Source organism: Acanthopagrus latus, chromosome 16 (genome assembly GCF_904848185.1).
Source record: "Acanthopagrus latus isolate v.2019 chromosome 16, fAcaLat1.1, whole genome shotgun sequence".
Taxonomy (NCBI): Eukaryota; Metazoa; Chordata; class Actinopteri; order Spariformes; family Sparidae; genus Acanthopagrus; species Acanthopagrus latus.
The window spans coordinates 12099968-12120094 of NC_051054.1; the positions used below are offsets into that span (position 1 = coordinate 12099968).

Consider the following 20127-nt stretch of genomic DNA (forward strand, 5'->3'; position numbering starts at 1 on the left):
AGATTCCAATGTGCTGCTCATAGGAATGTCATTGGTTTTGCAGGTATTAGCCCACAAAGCTGAAGTCGGCTTTTTGAAAAACATACATGTTGACATGATGTGGTATGAGCTTGTACATATTATCCTCTAGCCACCATGGATAAATTGCCTATAACAAATGTCATGGCAGTAATAAGATATTTCAATAAAACATAAGCAATTTAACCTCATGGTCGAGCTAGTTGAGAAGCTAAGTGATAATCAAAGTCAGTAGTTTTAGGATATTTCCTGTAGGGACCACTGACACTGATGGTTAATTGCGAGCAATCTCATAGTTGTTTTTGTAAATGTTCACCACATACAGTAGCTAATCAGGGCCTGTAACAAATGATGCCACCAACGAAGAAGAACAGTGCACACTTTAAAGCTACTGTAACTGGCTGTGACATGATGTACAGAGCGTATGGGATGAGGAAAAACTACAACTTGACATGCAGCCTGACACGACTCACATTTGTAACAGATTCCCTCTGTGATTTTCTGAGTGCTCATTTTCAGTCAGTTAACAATTTTCCAACCTGTCTCTCCCCTCACCCCTCTGGGCTTTCCAATATGGAAGGGGTGCAGGGAAATAACAGGCGCTTTCAAGCATTAACTTATGAGTTACAAAGTAACCTGTAGGGACAGTTGCCATAGAAACCCAGCTCATTATAATGAAAAGTATGAAGGCAGGGGGATGAAGTACACACCTACTCTTTTAACCGCTACCAAAACTGTTTGTTGCATCACTTTGGCACCAGACAGAAATGCTTCAGGACAAACAATGAGGGTGCCAGCAGGGGACATGTGAAGACCACCAGGTTTGTTGTGGAGTGGCCGAATCAAATGAGGCAAGATGGAGAGTCAATTTTGAAGGTGAAGTTATTGTGTAACTAAGAGAGGCCAAAGGAGTCGACACCCTACATCAGAAAAGTTAACAAACCAGTGGACCTACAGTGACAGAGTTCACGCGAGTGATGAGAAAACATGAAAAAAGGTGAGAGTAGTTGTTTTTATTAACGCTAAACTTGGAGAAGGATGTTTGAAACTTTTCCTATATTACCTTTACTAGAGAAGAGTTAAGTATTTCAGCTTGTGAGCCAGAGGACAGGGAGAAGGACAATGGGCTCCACAGGCTCCAGAACGGGTCAGCGTAAAGTAGCTCCATGTAACAGCCTGCAAGAAGAGGGAACACATCCCAAACCGCAATGGACCCTCCCTGCTCTGCCAGTCACAGTGGAGCAGTTGTCAGGATCTCTGAGGCAGAGGAAGACCACCTTACCTCCACTGAAGCAAGAAATTGCACTCTCCACACTCTCAGGTTAGTAAATCTCATGTCTCTAATGTTGTATTCCAACTCAGACATTCATCATTTGTCTTGTGATATTGATTTTGATAAGAGATAACAGTGTGTGCATGTTTTTTTGTTTTTTTTTTTTGTAAGAACCGTGCTTTGCAGAAGGGATCCCCCCAAAGCAAAGCAACAATTCAAGCATCATACACTCCCATCCACCCCGAAGACCCCAGGTTAGCGGGCAAAATCAGCTGCCTGATACATGAGCTATAACAGGCCATTCTCATCGCCTGATTTATTTGAGGAGTCTCTCATCCCTTCAATCCTGTGCTTGGACTCAGGCAGACATAGTTTTGCATTATTGTTTCTGACTGGTTGTGATTTTTACCCAGACATCCCATCATTATCTCTCCTCAGGCACTGCAACCACTGGCCCTTCAAATTGGCCACACAGGCACTGCCAATCAAATTGTCATGGTAATGGAAAAAAAAAAAAAAAGAGAGAAATGATTACGTCTGACTGCCTCAGCATCACCACACTCATGCCATCTCAAAACCGAGCAAGGAATCTGATGTTTGTTGCAGGGCCGGGACTGCAGAGGTGGGGATGTCCACCGGTTTTCTACAACAGGCCAGACAGGATGCTCTGGCACCGGCAGAATGATTCAGGTAAATCATCCTGACGAAGAGCTGGAGTGCATCTTACATCAATAATTCAGATCATACGTTTTTATATCGAGGGAAAATTAAAGTGTGCAGCAGTGCTTAAGAGACATGGAGGGAGAAGACGGGGTGGAAAGAAAGAGAGGGAAGAGAGAGAGAGATGTCAGCTGCGAGTGTGGGCTCCTCCTGTCCCAGTGGATCTGATTAAAGTAACAGTGGAGTGGAAAGTTGGGTGGTCTGCAGCCATGACTGGCCCTCGGTGGGATCTATCAGGGTGCAGAGAACAGAAAAGTCCCCACTATTAGATACACATTCATAGACACAAAGAGAGGTATATCCTTGACAGTCCCCAGTTCAAGTCCTATAATGCATTGTGATTTATGTGTAAATGTGTTTCTTACAGTGATGGAATGAGTGGTGACATCCTCTACTTGTCATTTGTAAAGCAAACGGCATCTGTTGTCCTGAGAGTGTATTCGAGTAAACGAAAACTCCCTGGACAAAAAAAATTAACCCTGGACAGACTAGAAAGACAAAATCACAAAGTGTCCATATTTCACTGCCAAAATATCTGATATGATGCAAATTCTATATGTGTAATGGTACTTTGTGGCCCCAGGGTCTGATAGATTATCATAAATTACATTATTAAATTGTTAATACCAGTGCTTATTTTAACTATTTCATATAGATCTAGGAAAGAAGGTTATTCGTCAGTCTTTACTTATTTAGTGAGGGAAATCTCTATTTTGTGGAAGTACTCATTGACATCTGAAACTTTACAAAGAGCAACTAGACAGTAAGGCTGTGCTAATGGTATTATATGAAACAATGCATTGAATTATTATATATTTCTATTTTTACAGCATATGAATCCAAAGAAAAACAGCAGCTACAGCTGTCAAATAAATTAAGATCAGTATAATATTTCCCTTTGAGGTTAAGTACATGTACCTGAAATTTGTATAAACGTACAGTCCTGGACTAAATGTTCTTAGTTAATTACCACCACTTGTGTCTAATGGCCCTGTGGTCTCTACAGGGAGGGTTCCTGGAGGCCCAGACAGCTCTCACTCAGCAGGCTCATCGGCATCGGCGAGCTCACCTCCGCCAAGCCAGAGAGCAAAGAAGGCATAAGGTCGTCTACACAGTTAATGGTACGGCTGCAAACTATTACTTAAACAAGCAATCTTCATTCAAAATCTGTCTTAATGTGGTCTTACTGTTTGATTCCAACATCATGTGGTCCGCTTGTTTGGCCCTTTAGTTGGAGGTCCAAATACAGAAGGGATCCAGAGGCAGAAACTTGTGAGAAGGCCCACAGAGAGGGACATCTTCTGGGATGACACCACAGGAGAAAGTCTGGACCCCAGCTGCCTTCTCGACCCAAAATCTCTGCCCCACCTCTGTGAAGAGAGAGCAGAAAAAAGGATTCAACAAACCGGACACTGGGGACTGTCTTCATGGACAAATGAGAGGGAAATGGTGAGTGTAGAAGACAGGGGTAAAACACAGAGGAGTGGTTGGATGGGCCCTGAGTCTGCCAGAAGCTCTCAGACAGGGAGGATAAGAGCAGCAATTGGAATCTGGGACCATAAACTGGACTGAAGAGTGCATAGTCAACCAACTTGCGATATAAACGTAACTGAGATGTTCCTGGCATGGCTGAGTTTATGGTGCCCTCTACAGGCGAAGGTGATGCACAAAAGTGAGAAAACTTACTGTCTGGAGCTCATTCATTCTCCCCTTGATATTGACAGCAAACATCCAAAAATACCTCTCATATTCAGTTCAAAGGATTCACATCAGCCAGCCACCATGAAGCAGCTGGTCCAGTACTGGGCATTTTGGGGTTAGCGCAAAAGAATCCTCAAGTATCTAAAGATATCCCCTTCTCTGAAAAGACATGCAGCTCTTGAGGAATAATTAGACTGAAAACAGGAAGCTGCTAATTGCACCATCATTATTCAAGTGGTCTCTCTGAGGCCGGCCCTTAGCGTGTTTAGAGAGGCTGAGAGCAACTGGACTCCTACCAAACACCTGAGGCCACAGTGGAGGATAAATAAAAAATAAAAAATAAGAAGCCTGGTCCTCTGGCACGGTGAGATAGATGAACATTGCTGGGATCACATCTCGCCACCGGGGGCTGGACAGGAAATAAATTAGTAGCTACTATCTGGCAGCAGTTCACAAGGACTATCTCAAAGCAGAAGTAAAAACAGTCTAATGTGAACTTTATTGTCCTCTACCACTGGGTGTCATTATTGTGCTGAGGGACACAGTGAAGTCCCACAGTCGCGCTGCTTGAACCAGCGCCGTTAACGTTTTGGTATGAAGGTCCGTTGGTAAGTCAGCCCAACCATGTGGTAGTTTTTAAATGACTTGCGACCGTACACACCACTGCTTTACTTTCACAAATTTATTTGGGATGTAAAGATTACTGTACAAAAGTGATTATCCTTTTCCCATATGGGTGTAAACAAGAGAAAGAAAAATGACAAAAGACATGACATGATGAAATGAAAGTCCCAAAGGTACGAGCTGAAGGCACTGGAGCAGAGCAAAGCATTAAAACGAGTCCATCTACTTAGCAATCCATTCAATCAACAAAGCAAAGGCTGCCAGTGAGAGGCCACCGACTGCAGACTTCAGGAGCCAGACTGACCACATATTGGGATACTGAGGAGATTTAGAGTGGCCCAACTCTTCAAAAAAAAAAAAAAAATTCTCCTTTTCCAGTTCGCTAGCCACACACACTGGACCTTAAAGCCAAATCATCGTGGAGGGGGAGAGCCGAGAGGTCTCGGTGTCTGCCACTCCGTACTGCTACATAAAAAGAAGGTGAAGGATGCCGTGTGAGCAATTGGTTCCAATTGACAGAGGATTGGTCATGGTCAGCCTTCTGAGTGGAAATCCACGTGAGAATGTAGCATTTGGACCAGCAAGGGGCACAAGAGGCCAACAGCAGACAATGAGGGCACTCAGAGGAGTCTGGCTGCTGTGGAAGAGTGGGGCACAATCTCCTCCAAGTTAACCCTTCACTGGCTGGTTATTCAGTCTACTTAATACACTAAGGTGGAGCTCACTGCAGTCATGTAACAGAATCGGTATGAACATTTCAAGTAGTAGTAAAGAGTGGGAAACTGGATGTCCCTCTTCAAATCATTTCTTTACTATTGCATATTTATTATAAAGTGAGATGAAGTGAGATCTAAATTAACACAGACCAAAATCATGTGCTTAAAGTTTTTCATTAATTAAGTTAAAGCACCTATGCAGCTTCAAACGGCGACTTCCATCCTTGTGACTTTTTCACCAATTAGGCAGGTCCTGCTGGCTGAATGGGACCGGCTGCTTTAAAGTCTCAGAGGGGCCAGAGGGTCAGCGCTCAATCACAGTCCGGTTGGAGAGGCTGTGTGTTTGAACTAGCCACTAGTTGACGGGGCGGGGACGGGGTCAATAGGGGGGTGTGTGTGTGTGTGTGGGGGGGTGATTGGTGGAGGGAGCGAAGGACTCCTGCCAGGTCTAAAAGAGGAGCCTTTTGTAGCCAAGACACTGGCCAGACCAGCCTGGCCTTTCACAGCCCGGCCGCCCCTCTCCTCCAGGCCGACAACAGCTGATGACAAGGCCCCAGCTGCTAATTATCCGGCTGATGGAGAGTCACTGAAGTGGGACTGTCAGAGCGAGGGGTGGCCCTTGTGTCTGCAAAGGGATAAATTTGAGGGAGGGTGAGGGCTGGCGGATGAAAAGAAGTTGCACTACAGGGGCAGTTTTTTTTTTTTTTTTTTTTAAGTGTCCATCCAACAACAAAATCCATAATTCTGCAAGACAAAAGACTTTATTCCATGAAAATGTGAGATAACTTGTAAAATTGTATGAGTTATTCCCACTGCTATTTACATTTTCTACCATTTGTAAGCTCTCTAGGAACAACAAGATAGTAACAAATACATTTTATGGGCTCACATATCCAGTCTGGATCACTCCATTATTCTTTAAAAAGTCTTCAGTCGTGCCACAGTATAGTATAACTGTGCACCTATACACCAACGTATCCATGCTATAGCATCATCTGCCCAGAGGATACCGGAGCAGTTCCTGTTGAATTCCATATGAAGTACTCTTTGGACAGAAGTTCTCGGGCTGGAAATAAGACAGACAGAACATTTAGCAGTTTTAGAAAATGTGCGTAAAGCAAACCATTTTGGTACAAAAACTGTAGTGAGCTTACATGTTACAATCCTTGGCTTGGCAGAGGAATAAACCTGCACTGAATGTTGGTCCACGCAGCATCCAGACAACGTCATGTCAGGCACTTTAAAATACAACTGGAAAGGTAACAGTGAGAGCGGTTATCACTTTAAAACCTAATAATGTATCCTGTATTTCAAATATCTCTTATCCAAAGAGAAACTAGTTGCAACGTACATTGGCTGTAAATAAACAAACTGGATCGTAAATCATGAATCTTTCGCTCTTTTTCCAACATGAATCACCAAACGTATCAACTTACTTTGATGTAAGCTGTAAGATCTGTGCAGAGGGGGTCAGTGGGTCCTGCTGTTGGCCCAGAAAAACTGATCTTGCCCTCCATTGTGACCTCACGAGATTTAGGGAACTTTTGTCCTAAATATCAGTGCGGGGAAAACAGCTCGTCATGTTTCCTTTTTCAGATATACACTTGCATTAAAAGGGTTTTCAGGAGCACAGTGCCTACCCAGAGCCCAGACCAACAGGTTCTTCTCCTTTGAGGTATCCAGCTGTCCGAAGCTCACCTTCACATCCACAACACCCATCTGATCTCTACATAAGACACACACACCACACATGCAGATGTTAGTGCAAAGTGTTTTATCACATGGTTGAATATGATAGAGGCAAGTATGAGACTTGTACATTAGATTATTCGATTTTCTTAATGGGGTTATTACTTGGCTGTAGGACTTATACATTATTATATAGTCAGGATGAGTTATTTAATGCACTGTAATCTCACACCTGCAGGGGTTTTTTTGCAAAGAAATCTGTGCAGTTTTAATAAGATGCAGGAGGGATCTGTTACAGATCACAATGGACCATGTCTTTGACAGTTATACATTATGGTAGAAAGGATACCTTAGTGTGACTTATACTCGGGGGCTAATAAGGACAGAATTCACTTACAGAATATCAGACTATTGTCACATATCAACATTACACATTTGACTTATGATTGTCACTTTCCCATTGCGCTCTTCAAAATTCTATTACTTTGGAACCTGTGTGTAAAAATCTGTTTACTTTGTATTCACGTCTCAATGTTTTGCTCTTTTAATAAAAAATGCTATGTGTTATCTATGTATCTCTGTTTACAAATGTTAATGTTTAGTAATTCAACACTTTGATTACTTTAAAAAATAATTGTCACTGATGCTGTTAGGTGATGCTGAAATTAATTTACATTAGATTACTAGCTTAGCAGGGACATGTGTGCATCAGTAGTTAATATAAAGATTTTTAAAGTATATTTTTGATTATCAAACTTCAATCTACATCTTGTTAACAGAATAGTGTCCTAAATCACATTCTAAATATTTTCACAAGGATTTTCACAAGTAGATTGCCTTGATCTTGACAATCTATCCTCAAAGATACCATGTAAGATACCATGCGCTATAGAAACAAACTAGGGCAGTTGCTCCAATCTTTACATCCTGGTTACCTGTTAAAGAATGGCAGGTGTGCCTCACAGTACTCGAAGCTGTTCTTCACACTCTCATGAAGTTTGAGGGTTACCGACACATGCAGCTGGTTGTCTTCTTCCCTCAGTTGATACGAACCAAGGATAGGGGGAACGGGGACCTGATGAAAAAATTACAGAAATCACATGAGACCACTATTACCACAATATGTGGGATAAGTAAAATATGTTAGTTTGTTTCATACTTGAGATGTATAGCTGCATAGTCTGAATGGCTCCAGAGGAGGAGAGAAGGGGAACTTGTATGGCCCAGAGAAAGCTGAGCCATCATAGTTATCCACGCTGCTGGCAGTGAGGATAGTAGAGTCCAGTGAGGTGACACAAGGATGGACCAGGATGTCCTGTAGTGGAGAACCATTTGGCGGCAGTGTGAGAGTCACCGTCACATTTGGGAGCACTCCTTCCACTTCACACTGTTGACAGAAGGACAGAAGAAAAATAATGGAAACAGGCAAGAAAAAAAAATGCTACAACGTTACTCGCTTTCTTTAACACTCTGCTCTTACTTTGCATGTCACAGTGCCAAAAACATCCCACAGGTCCTGTCTGCTCCGGTTACCATACTGCATGGAGCGTACTGTTTCTGCCAGGGCCACGTTCACCACAGCTCGACCGCGGTGGAGACCCGTCTTCCAGGCTGGCTGCTTTTGGCTACCAGCAGGAGCGGGCACTGTGTTTGTGGCAGGTGCACCCAGTAGTGGCACATCCAGGGGTGTGCCAAGCGGACAAACCTGCAGGAGCACAGCGGGCAGCATTGCCAGCCGAGAGGCCAGCCCCTCGCTGTCAAGCTTACCCCCAGAGCCGAGGAGAAAAGTCTGCAGACCTGCAAGAAGCGTGAGGCCCTGGGAGACAGACAGCAGGCTGGCAAGGGGTGGACGTGGCTCTGCAGGGGCATCCACAAGAGGCAGGCAAGCTAGGATGAGAGGCCCTTGTGAGATGGCCAACACTGGCCATAGTACGGCCTTTGCAGGGCCATCCACACGCAGCTCCAGAGCTGGTGATCGCTGGCAATGAAGGCAGTCATCCCTGAGAGCTACATAGGGCTTGTTTGAGTCTGAAAGCCCCAGCTCAGTGAGCAGGAGCTGCAGCACAGTGTTTTCATCTGGGACTGCTACATACCAGGAACCTGCCAGCCTCTTTGCACGGTGCTCCACAGTAGAAAACCTCCTGTGTGGGGGAGACACACGGCATTAACAAAACACTGCAGGCTGAAGCAGTGTGACAGCAGATATTCCACTACATTAGAGCACTTCTACGGTCTTCTACCATACACTGCTCACCCTACTGTAAACAGGAAGTGGAATATGAGAGGCATAATACCTCAGATACATACCTCGAAAAGCGTATGGACACATTGTCTCCCTTCTCGTGAGAAATTATCCACAACGCGCGCACACTCATTTGTCCGACTGCGCTGAAAATCCTCAATTTACACACTCTTCTCTGACACCAACATTAATATCAGCATCTTCCCCTCCAGCTTGGTAAACTCAACATTCTTCACTGTAAGAATTTGACAGACGCCGCGACGCACTTCCTGCTTTTGCTTCACGTGATAACAACCACCAATCAGCTGACACGTGCGCCTGCGCACATGCGAGCAACTGTCTCCACCCTTCTCCACCCATACAGGAAGCTGGTTAGCTAGCCAGCTAGCTGTCAACAAAGGGCAAAACTATACGAAATCGGCAAATCCATGTGGAAGTCGGCGGTATTGCCGACTCTGAGCTCCTTGTTCTGAATTTCATCTCACTGCGCCGCCAGCTGAATCTTGAACATGGCGACCACTGCTCAGCTGTTCGAGGTAAAATGACTGCTGCACCGGAGAGCTGTGTTAGCTGTCAGGCTAGCTGGGTAGCTTACTTTCATTAACGGTAGCTTAACGGTACTATTCATCCTGTGTGTGTGTGTGTTTGTGTGTGAGAATAAATAATGTCTCACTGAGCTGGGGAGACGTTTGTTTTTGTCGCAAGGCTTAGAGAATGGGTGGTGAATACTGTGCACTTGGGTTATTCGGGGAACCATTAATGTTATTGGCTGTTAGAGTGAAGCACAGTCAGCACAAAGGCAGTAATATGTTAACGTTATAGCAGGGTGAAGCATGCAGTGTAGTAAGTCTGTTCTTGTTGCATTTCTGGTAAACACCTGGTGTTGTGCGGATGTTTTACCCTATGTAACCTCCTCCCCACCCCAGGAGCCCTTTGATGCAGATGAGTACATTGAAAGGCTGGCATGGAGGACACCTGGAGGAGGCTCCAAGGGAGGAGCTGAGGCGTTTGACCCCAAAAGGTATTATAGTATACTTTCAGTCATATGTACTGCACACACCTTCCTTCCCCTAAACATGAGTGGAACAGTGCACTTCAGGCTATCAAGAGCACCTTTCCACAATCAAAATCTAACATCAGATATGAAAGGCTTTTGCATTCATTGAGTTTTAATACCACACGTAAATTTAACTTCATTGCCAACATGACAGTGGCAAGCTCACTCTTCAAAGGTGCTTTCTTTGGTTTCTGTTGCAGTTGACGTAACAACATCTTCCTGGCCTGTTCCTCAAATTCATTTACGCCTCATCCTTTTAAACTTTCACTGAAGTTGATCAGATGTAGCGACAGATAATCTTCTACTATCAGGTCAAGTCATGTTAATAAACCAGAAGATACCTATCTCTTTTTACATAATGTGCTCTCACTCCAACCATTATGTTTAATTCTTGGTGACTTTTAAAAGGGTTTAGTCTGAGAACCGATATTTGGGATCCATATTTGTTTGCAGTTAAAAAGAAAAAATGAAAATGAAACTCTTTGTGTTTAAATTTGAACAATCTTTGATGCAATAAACCGAAGCACAGTTTCCTCCACTACAATTTTTAGGGACTTAATACTTTCACTCCACCACATTTATTTGATAGATTTAGTTTCTAGTTAATTTGCAGTTTCAGATCATTTTAATGTTTGTAGACTATTAATTGCAATGTCTTAGAATCATATAGTATTGTGGAAGGGAGATATTTTGTTAGATGATGTTACATCTGATAGTCTGACAGAAATATCCCTTGAAATGCTGAACATAGGCCCAATAATCGGTCTGTCCCTACATTAAGACCGAGAACTGTTTCAGATCCCCAAACGTAATACATGAGAATAATTACATACGTTTTAAGATGAAAGTCTTTTAATATGAATTAACATTCATTTATTTATAACTTCAGCGAGCTGAAGTGAAAGTGAGTTTGTCCTCCTCCACTAACCAAAGCTCATCTTGGTCTGTGCTATGCTAATTACGTGTTTTTGATGGGTAGGATGGAAAAAAAAATAAATAAATAAAAAAAAACAGGAAATATCTTTGCTTAAGATTTTCACTTCTTGTTGTTATGTTTACACATTTTGAGACCAAGTTATTTCTCGTAAGCAAAAATGCCACAACAGTTTAACTGTACTGTGGATCCATCCTGCCTTATCTACTTCCTCCACAAAACTGTTGCCACCACCTCCTCGGAAGTTCTTAGCGAGGAGACGGAGACAACATATCTTGTGGAGGCCACCATACTGTGAGTCACCAGCGAGGGAATGAGTGTCTATTGGGAAGGGATGGGAGATGTCTTTAAGCTGTAGCCAGTGCTGAGGGAATTAGTCAAGAGATTATACACTCATCATTTTGGGATGTTTCCTACTCTGTGAAATGTGGTGCTGACTTAGAACATTTGCTCTGCAGTCCTGATGGCACTTAAAATGCAGCTGACGAAGTTGCTAGTTTTCAGAGCTTCTTAAGTCTGGGGACCCAGGAATTAAATATCCGGCACTATTCTGTAACTAACTATAACTATAACAGTGAGGTCAGTGGGACAGATTCAACCTTCTGGTATCCAGTTACTCCTCCAGAGTAAGAGCTTTTTTTTAAATGTTTTTTTTTTTTTTTTTACCTGCTGTTAGTGAAGGATGCACCCTTCTTTCTTCTGTGACAGGCTGTTGGAAGAATTTGAGAACCACATAGAAGAGCTGAAGCAACTGGATGAGAAGATCCAGCGGCGGGTGGAGAAGCTCGAGCATCAGTGTCATCGTGAGGCGAAGGAATTTGCCCACAAAGTGCAAGACTTGCAGAGGAGCAACCAGGTGTGTTGTGCAGAAAAGCAGCCATGGCACCCACCCACTTTAGTCATCACATAGCAGAATTATCTAATCCAAGGTTACCACTGGTCCTTGACATCCTGAAACATTTGTACATGGGTCAATTGAAAGAATTTATATAGAAACTGAACTTCCTTTGATATTTTTTAAACTGATGCTTGTGAAGCCTGCTAGTCTTCATAAATAAAATCTGACTCTTCTGTCTCTCAAACTTTACTGTTTTGGATCTGAGAATTTGAGGGAACTGGGCCTGGAAAGTTCTTGAAAAGTGTGTGAATTTGATGTTTAAGCACCCCCCTTATCTTTTAAAAAAAAATTCCTTTGGTTCTTTCTCAATTCAGGTGGCCTTTCAGCATTTCCAGGAACTCGATGAACACATCAGCTATGTAGCAACCAAGGTTTGTCACCTTGGCGATCAGCTTGAGGGGGTGAATACACCTCGGCAGAGGGCCGTGGAAGCTCAGCGACTGATGACCTACTTCAACGAGTTCCTGGATGGAGACCTACGCAGTGACGTCTTCAACAACCCAGAGAAGGTGAGTGTGCTGCATATGTTTCTCCCATTCACTGCAGCGGTGTGTGCATGTACTGAATGTGTGTGTGTGTCCACTGACGAGGACCCCCGTCGTGATACTGCTGGAGGTGAGAATGAACAGGATTATGAGGTAAACCATCCATATTAATTTGTCAAGTTTATCCCTTTAGTTGGATCCCTCGGCTAATTTGGATTAATAAACTGTCATTTGCTGTCTGACAATAGCTGGCTGATTGACTAGCATGGATGTCAACATGCTCATGTCAACCCTAATTGCATTTACAGGAGGTTGTCTCGGAGCAAGAATTTGGTTGGTCCTCGGCTTTGTGCTGAATTACAGCGGCAAAGAGCTTGTGGCATTATGGTACATGTAAGGGCGGCGATAACATGCATGCTGGAAGATGAGATGCACTTTTACTGAGTTCCTGCCTACACAGACGCCATGCTGCTGTGAGACGAGTGACCCCTGAAAGTTTGATTTTGCAGTTTTGTAAGCGACAGCAGAGAGCTTGGGATGCTTTAGATTAATTCCTGTTAGCAGCAGCATCATTAGCGGATGCAGAGTAGCGAGTCTGGGGGTCAATCCCAGAGACGAGAGCTGGAGATGGAGCTAGTTTTTGCGAAGAGGCATGCAGAAATATCTGGCCAGATTCCTTTTCCTGAGCATACCTCCAGACGAAGGGGAAAGAGGAAAGCTGCAAGTGAATAGCTGAAGGGGGATGGCTTTGCTAATCCTTCTGAAAGGGAGGGCTGGGCCGCCAGCGTGGAGACAAGTGCTGCTAAACCCTGACTGCAGGGAGACGGCTACATTACTTACATGGGATTTAGCTAATCTTAGCTGGGGGACAGATACTTAGAAAACCTTCGCCGAGCAGAAAGGCTGGATCCTCCTCACGGGAGCAGAGTAATGATGTTAGCTGAGGCAGGCATCTGCGGGAACAGAGGAGTTGCGGACGGCGGGCCTTTCGTAGGTCTGGGGCTTTTTCAGCCAGTGTGTATGTCAGGGGGGGCGGGGGGAAGGGGGGGTTCTCGACAGGGCCCCCTTTTTTTAAGACAGATATCCCTGGCCGGACAGATTATTGAAGGCGATTTAGACTCCTGTGGGATTACAGCCCATTCAGAAAAGGCATGCCAATAAAGAGTTGGATGTGGTGCTAAGTCAGGACTGCTGCTGCTGCCGCCGCCGCTGCTGCCGATGCCCAGGTGAGCGCAGCCTGTCTGTTATCAGCTCCCTGTTCAACATGGGGAGGTGGAGGAGGGCTGCTCTAAAATGATGATCCCCCAGGTGGAGAGACCGCCGGCGGCCTGCCAGCTTTCTGTCTGGATGTCCACCTCTCATGGTCCTGTTGTGGTCTCTCTCTCTTTTTTCGCCTCACCTGCCTCCTGTCTCTCTCTCTCACACACGCACTTACACACACTCACTCTTTCTTACTCTCCCCCCCTCAGATTAAGGAGGCTGCTGATATCATTCAGAAGCTGCATCTCATTGCCCAGGAGCTGCCATTCGACAGGTGAGTCAGGCATCCTGGGGGGCAGCTTTAGACAAGTGCACTGTCAAACAAGGAAAAGGTGGTGTATTAGTGATATAGACTTTTCCTCACTGGGTAAGCCAAGTAATAAAGCCTTTTTAATTGAGTTTCATATGATCCTAGAAATGAACCACACATTCCTTTTGTAATGTCTTATTGTGGGATATAATTTGCAGTTGCCTTGTTAAGATTAATAATCTTTTCTTCTGACAGATTTGCAGATGTCAAGGCAAAAATTGCAAGTAAGTTTGCAAAACCTACTGTAGTCCCCTTTAGAAATATATGAAAGGGCTTAATGCAAGTGATAATCTTATTTGTTGTGTCTTTGTCTATGTTTCTGCCCAGGTAAGTACCATGACCTGGAGCGGCAGTTAATCCAGGAGTTCACTGCTGCCCAGCGCAGGGGTGAGATTGGACGTATGCGTGAGGTGGCAGCGGTTCTACTACATTTCAAGGTGACCTGGAAGAATCATATTCGATGTCTCCATTTGATTTGTATTCCACATTTAATCAAACTGTTGCTTTTTATATGCTCTTCAGTGACAAAGTCTTGTCGAAAAGTAACTGTTGTGTGTTTTTCCACAAGGGCTACGCACACTGTGTGGACGTCTACATCAAGCAGTGCCAGGAAGTGAGTGAAAAAAAGTTTCATGTTTTTGTTGTCCAGTCATTTCACCAGGCTCATGGTTAACCCAATTTTTTTTCTCCCTAGGGGGCCTATCTGAGGAATGATGTGTTCGAGGACACGGCGGTCCTCTGTCAGAGGGTCAACAAGCAGGTGGGAGAGGTCTTCAGCAGCCCAGAGACTGTTATGGCCAAACTCATCCAGAACATCTTTGAAAACAAATTACAGGTATGTGTATTACTTCTCTGTTTAGTTGTATGTAGTCGTGAGTTATTTGTCATGTTATATTTGACACCGTTATGTCTGCAGGCCCACGTGAGGGAAAAACTGGATGAGACTCGACACTCTGATGTTGAACAGTACCTCAAGAACCTCTATGACCTTTACACCAGGTATTTAGCTTGTCCACATGTGTTTTGATTCTCTCCCTGTCTACACAGTAACCTTAATGCTCACATCTTAAATGTTTTCCAGGACCACAGCATTGGCCACCAAACTGACAGAGTTCAATCTGGGTTCAGACAAGCACACTTTCCTGTCCAAGCTGATAAAGAGCATCTTCTCCTCATATCTGGAAAGCTACATTGACATGGAGAGGGAATACCTTCGCACTCGAGGTGCCATGATTCTGCAGCGCTACTATGACTCCAAGAATCATCAGAAACGCCCAATAGGCACTGGCAGGTCAGATTCTGGTAACTTTCTTTCAAATATTGGGACAGTTCAGGATTAGATCAGAGAATTATAACAAAGGATGTAACACAATAATCAGCATATGTGTCTTTCTACAGCATCCAAGAACTGAAGGAGCGTATCAGACAGGCCACCAATCTCCCCCTTGGCCCTATCATTGACACCCATGGGGAGACCTTCCTATCCCCAGAGCTAGTTGTCAACCTGCTGCAGGAGACACGTCATGCCTTTGAAAGATGCAACAGGGTACTCAAAAATAAGTTTTGAGAAAGGCAGTTTTAGAGAGAAAATCCTGCTGGGCTGAAAGAGTTTAATGTGTTCCCCTTTCTTTCTGATTCGCTTGACACAGCTTTCAGATCCTTCAGACCTGCCCAAGAATGCCTTCTCAATCTTCCTGCTGCTGGTTGACCATCTTTGTGTGGAACACATCGACTACGCCCTCGAGATTGGCCTCTCAGGTACATCCAATTCAGCTCATTTTAGCCATAATCTGCACTTGCTGTGTGTTTATCTGACCTACTGTTAAGGAGATAAATCCAGACTTTGCCCCACTGAGTAAAAACTGCTGCTGCACTGCTCACTATAGCTGTGTCCCAAATCAAGGACTGTGCTCTTTGATGGATGCAGACCACAAAAGTGTCAACTTCTAAGTTAATTTCCAAAAATTGTGATAATTGATCAATTCTAGCATTTTAAATGTGATTATTTTATGGTTTCTTTACTCCTCTGTGACAGTTATGTCAATATATTTGGGTTGCGGACAATCAAGATATTTTAGGATGTTGATATTTTTTAGACCAAACAGCTAAGTAATTCAATCGAGAAAAACAGATTTGCCCACAATGAAAACAATCATCCGTCACAGGACCTTAAGACAGGGCTCAGCCAAGGCCTCCACTTTCATCCATGAAGCAGTTACCAGCAATACCCTGAAGGCACAAATCTGCAAATATAATTATGTTTCCTGAATGCATTTGGACAGCTGTGTGCTACTAGGCATATATGTATGGATGTTATGTTATGGATGTGCTTGAGGTTACATAAGTTGTTTACTGATAATGGATAGTGGCTACTCGTGTAGTTTAAATCAATACGTCAGTGGAGACTGCTACTTCCAAGCGGCATAAATAATGGATCAGTATTGGATCAGTACATAAACCTGTGTACTTACGATACCGATTCCAGCAGTTTCAGGAAGTATCAGAGATATTTCCAGTGCTGTTATCATCAGAACAACCCTTGTGAAGTTTAATACACCTACTTATGTTCATGGGCTCTTGCTTTGTCACGGGGCAGATGGTTCTTGTTGCTATGGATACCATTCAGTTACACAACCACTATGTTTTGTGGCAGTTATCAAAAAAACAGAGAGTTATAGAAGTTACCTTAATGCAAAGCAGGTCATGCCTCTGTGGCATTTCTTTGCATTCAATTGTACACGTGGCTAAACACAGAAGGAAGCTTATCGTTTTCAGGCAGCTACAGTGGAACTAAACATGTGTATTCATCTCTCAGTGCTGAATTCATGCGAGGTATATTCTTCATCGAAGAAATGCAACACTGATTACCCCATAGTTTGATTACTTCCTCCTCACTGTCTGATGCCGAAGCAGAACATTGCTGCAAATGTTTTATATGTGGTATAATACAGAGTGCAGGTAACACTTGTTTTTGGCTTATGTGAGTCATATTGATTTATCCTCTCACCTACCTTTTGGTGTTTTTGTCTGGACTTATTTTCTCTCTCTTTGATCTACAGCAATTCCCTCATCAGATGCCAAGAATGCCAACCTGTATTTCCTGGATGTGGTTCAACAGGCAAACTCTATCTTCCACTTGTTTGACAAGCAGTTCAATGACCAGCTCATGCCTCTAATAAGGTCAGATCTGGGTTTATGGATAAAATAATTGATATGGTACTTGGTTAATATATTGCTACTGCCTCTTATTGACCAAAATGATTTAATGATAATTCAAAATTGAGATTGGGCCGTCTGAGTTTTCCTTTTCAAAATATCTCCAGCTCGTCTCCAAAGTTGGCAGAGTGCCTGCACAAGAAGAAAGAGGTGATTGAGCAGATGGAAGTAAAACTGGACACAGGAATCGACAAGTCAGTGTGTTTATAATGGTCCACAGACCGCTCTTACATATAATTTGTTTCATATGTGAAAATGATAGAACAATGAATGGTGTTTTTTGATACTTTCCATTGTGTTTTTCTGCTACTCACAGAACGATAAACTGCATGGTGGGTCAAATGAAGCACATCTTGGCAACAGAGCAGAAGAAGACTGACTTCAGGCCTGAGGACGAGAACAACGTCATGATCCAGTACACTACAGTAAGAGATACAAGGATTCAGCTTCCACCTCTGAGCTCACATGCAAAATAAAACAAATCAGAAGCTTGAAAAAAAATCTCTTACATCTGTTTAGCCTGTTGTTCTCAAAATAAACATTGGTTTGGATTTTGTCAGCACATTTTCCATCTTTCCCTGTGTGTCTCCCTGCCCTGCAGGCCTGCTCCAAGGTATGTGCCTACGTCAGTCGACAGGTGGAGCACGTGCGAAAGTCCATGGATGGGAAGAATGTGGACACGGTGCTGACGGAGTTGGGCGTCCGTTTCCACCGGCTCATCCACGAGCACCTACAGCAGTACAGTTACAGCTCAATGGGAGGCATGCTGGCCATCTGCGACGTGGCTGAATACCGACGATGTGCCAAGGACTTCAGGGTGAGCAGAGGGGGCATAGGTCCAGGACACACCGGTCACAGGGCAGAACACGGCTCTTCTGACAAAGTCGCCACTATGTTTGCAATAACAGAGACTGGTTAGATCGATTTCAGTGATTGCTCTGACACAATTCTTTTGAACGATCAGTCTATCAAATGCATTGATAATCAGTCTATAGGGGCACTGTGTAGTTTTGGAGAAGAAACTCCAACTTAGGATATCAATGAGGTAATAATACAAACTCAAAAAAATGTATATTGTCCATAACTGAATTAACAAGCTCCCAACAACAGTGTCTGAAGCTAGAAAGATGGCAGGGTCCTTCAAAAATAAATAATGTAAAATGGAATGAAGATGTGTTGTCCCTTTATGCCACTTTGTTTATTCAGTTACTTGCATCTTGGCTGTACTTGTCTCATTATACAATGATCAGCTGTGATTTATCATTTAGAGCATCTGTCATGGCAGCCATGGCTGCCTGCAGGGAATAACTCGGTGTATGTGGTTCACAAGGTGTAACAGTGTGTGTGCCTGTGTGTCCTCCAGGTCCCTCTGGTGCTGCAGCTCTTCGACACACTCCATGCCCTCTGTAACCTCCTGGTCGTTGCCCCTGACAACCTAAAGCAGGTCTGCTCAGGTGAGCAGCTCACCAATCTGGACCGAAACCTCCTGCACGCCTTTGTCCAGCTCAGGGTGGACTACCGTTCAGCCAGACTGGGCCGACACTTCAGTTAATGACTGACTCAACACCTCGCTGCCCTCCGTCCAGTAACCCAATGCTTTGATAAAGATGATGCACCTTGGAGATACCCTTCCCTGCTTCGGAGAATATGTTGGCCCGGCCCCAGCACATAGACTTAACTGGGAACGCTTTGTGCATCATGGAGATGAGGCCCGCTGCTTCTTGAATTTGGGAAATGTGCATTTTATTTTGATTTCATTTGTTTTTAAATACTAATACACGACCAATCCACATGGCTAAGATTTCTGACATATATATATATATATATATATATATATATATATATATATATATATATATATATATATAATATATAATATATAATATATATATATATATATATATATATATATATATATATATATATATATATATATATAAGTAAACGGACAACATTATGATTTCTGTGCTTATGTAAACAAAAAAGAAGAAACCTTTTTTTTTTGATTGTGCCAAATATATTAATTCTGCGGCTGCACAGAAATAGACCTAAAGCTGCTGTGAAGGGAGACTGTCACAATCACGCTGTAGAGTCAGACATCAGGCCTGCAGTAGCACTGTGTATTGGAAACAGCTACTCTTAGTAATGAACTGTAGGGGACCTGACATAGATGGCCCCGCCAAGCGTTAGATAGAGCTCAGTCTGACTAGGAGAGACACATGACCACCTCTCGACCCTTTGACCTGCGATCACAAAGTAGAGGTCAAGAGGCCATCAAAGAGAAGTGTGATCTGAGCTGTAACCAGGTCTGAGAATCTCCCCGGAGGTTTGGGTGGTCCCTTTTTAGGCTCAGATGACTGGTGTGATGGGTCAGTGAGTATGTGTCGCTGTAATTGCACAGATCAACACTTGCTCATCCAGCAGTGCACACAGTCCAAAGACATTATTGGCTGGATCTGCAGTGTTTCTGGGTCAGGGGACATTGAAATTTTGACCTCCGCTGATTAAGGAAACAAACTGGAGGGGACCTGTTGTAGGTTCTCAGTCGCCGTCTTCTGCACTAAAAAAAGAAAGGGGTTTATGTCCCCACAATGCCTGAGACTGTCTCCCACGCAAAGCTGCTCCCACTGTACTGCTGTTGACCTTAATTAATGACTCATTAAAAACATGTTGCATTTTATTACTGTCCCTCTTCTGAATATCCCTCGTAGAGCTGCCAATAGAAAGTTTGGGAAGTCCTCTCCGCAAATGTCACTTTCAAAGTGAGATGAAATAGTCTTCCTTTCTATAGAAGTCATCAAGTATTCATGGGAATTCTTGCCACCAGAGTAAAGTTCTTTCTTAGACTTCAGGAAGTGCGCAGAGCCAGAGGGGATTAGATATCTACGAGTTGATGAATTGTGTGCAGTAGTCATGGACTGGGGGAGAGCCGGGGAGATAGAGACGCCTGAGAGCTCGGTTCCAGCTCCGGCTGGTTAGTGTTG

At 43.7% G+C, this 20127-nt stretch overlaps 3 protein-coding genes across 4 annotated transcripts; 2 read left to right on the top strand and 1 right to left on the bottom strand.

The window, feature by feature from the left end:
- The first annotated feature begins 692 nt into the window (after positions 1-692).
- Positions 693-5771, top strand: LOC119004709. Of its 2 annotated transcripts, none has more exons than XM_037071876.1 (7): positions 693-1015; positions 1091-1339; positions 1463-1545; positions 1730-1789; positions 1898-1981; positions 3018-3132; positions 3243-5771. In XM_037071876.1, exons 2-7 carry the CDS (start codon positions 1141-1143, stop codon positions 3581-3583), a joined length of 882 nt encoding a protein of 293 aa, XP_036927771.1. In that variant the 5' UTR covers positions 693-1015; positions 1091-1140; the 3' UTR covers positions 3584-5771. The 2 variants fall into 2 exon arrangements, with proteins under 2 accessions (XP_036927771.1, XP_036927772.1); XM_037071877.1 differs by having other exon boundaries at positions 1111-1339.
- On the bottom strand, positions 5746-9256 carry ap5m1 (adaptor related protein complex 5 subunit mu 1). Its single transcript, XM_037071875.1, has 8 exons — positions 9049-9256; positions 8222-8882; positions 7901-8128; positions 7677-7816; positions 6693-6778; positions 6489-6601; positions 6207-6303; positions 5746-6118 (listed from the first exon to the last, which is right to left on the bottom strand). The coding sequence occupies exons 1-8, from the start codon at positions 9114-9116 to the stop codon at positions 6036-6038; spliced, it is 1476 nt and encodes a 491-aa protein (XP_036927770.1). The 5' UTR covers positions 9117-9256; the 3' UTR covers positions 5746-6035.
- Positions 9257-9335: 79 nt separating this feature from the next.
- exoc5 (exocyst complex component 5) lies at positions 9336-18995 on the top strand. Its single transcript, XM_037071874.1, has 18 exons — positions 9336-9519; positions 9910-10004; positions 11683-11830; positions 12187-12381; positions 13827-13891; positions 14123-14151; positions 14255-14364; positions 14496-14540; positions 14622-14762; positions 14844-14926; positions 15009-15218; positions 15326-15473; positions 15577-15685; positions 16987-17107; positions 17251-17337; positions 17460-17568; positions 17745-17960; positions 18507-18995. The coding sequence occupies exons 1-18, from the start codon at positions 9493-9495 to the stop codon at positions 18693-18695; spliced, it is 2127 nt and encodes a 708-aa protein (XP_036927769.1). The 5' UTR covers positions 9336-9492; the 3' UTR covers positions 18696-18995.
- Positions 18996-20127: the final 1132 nt, after the last annotated feature.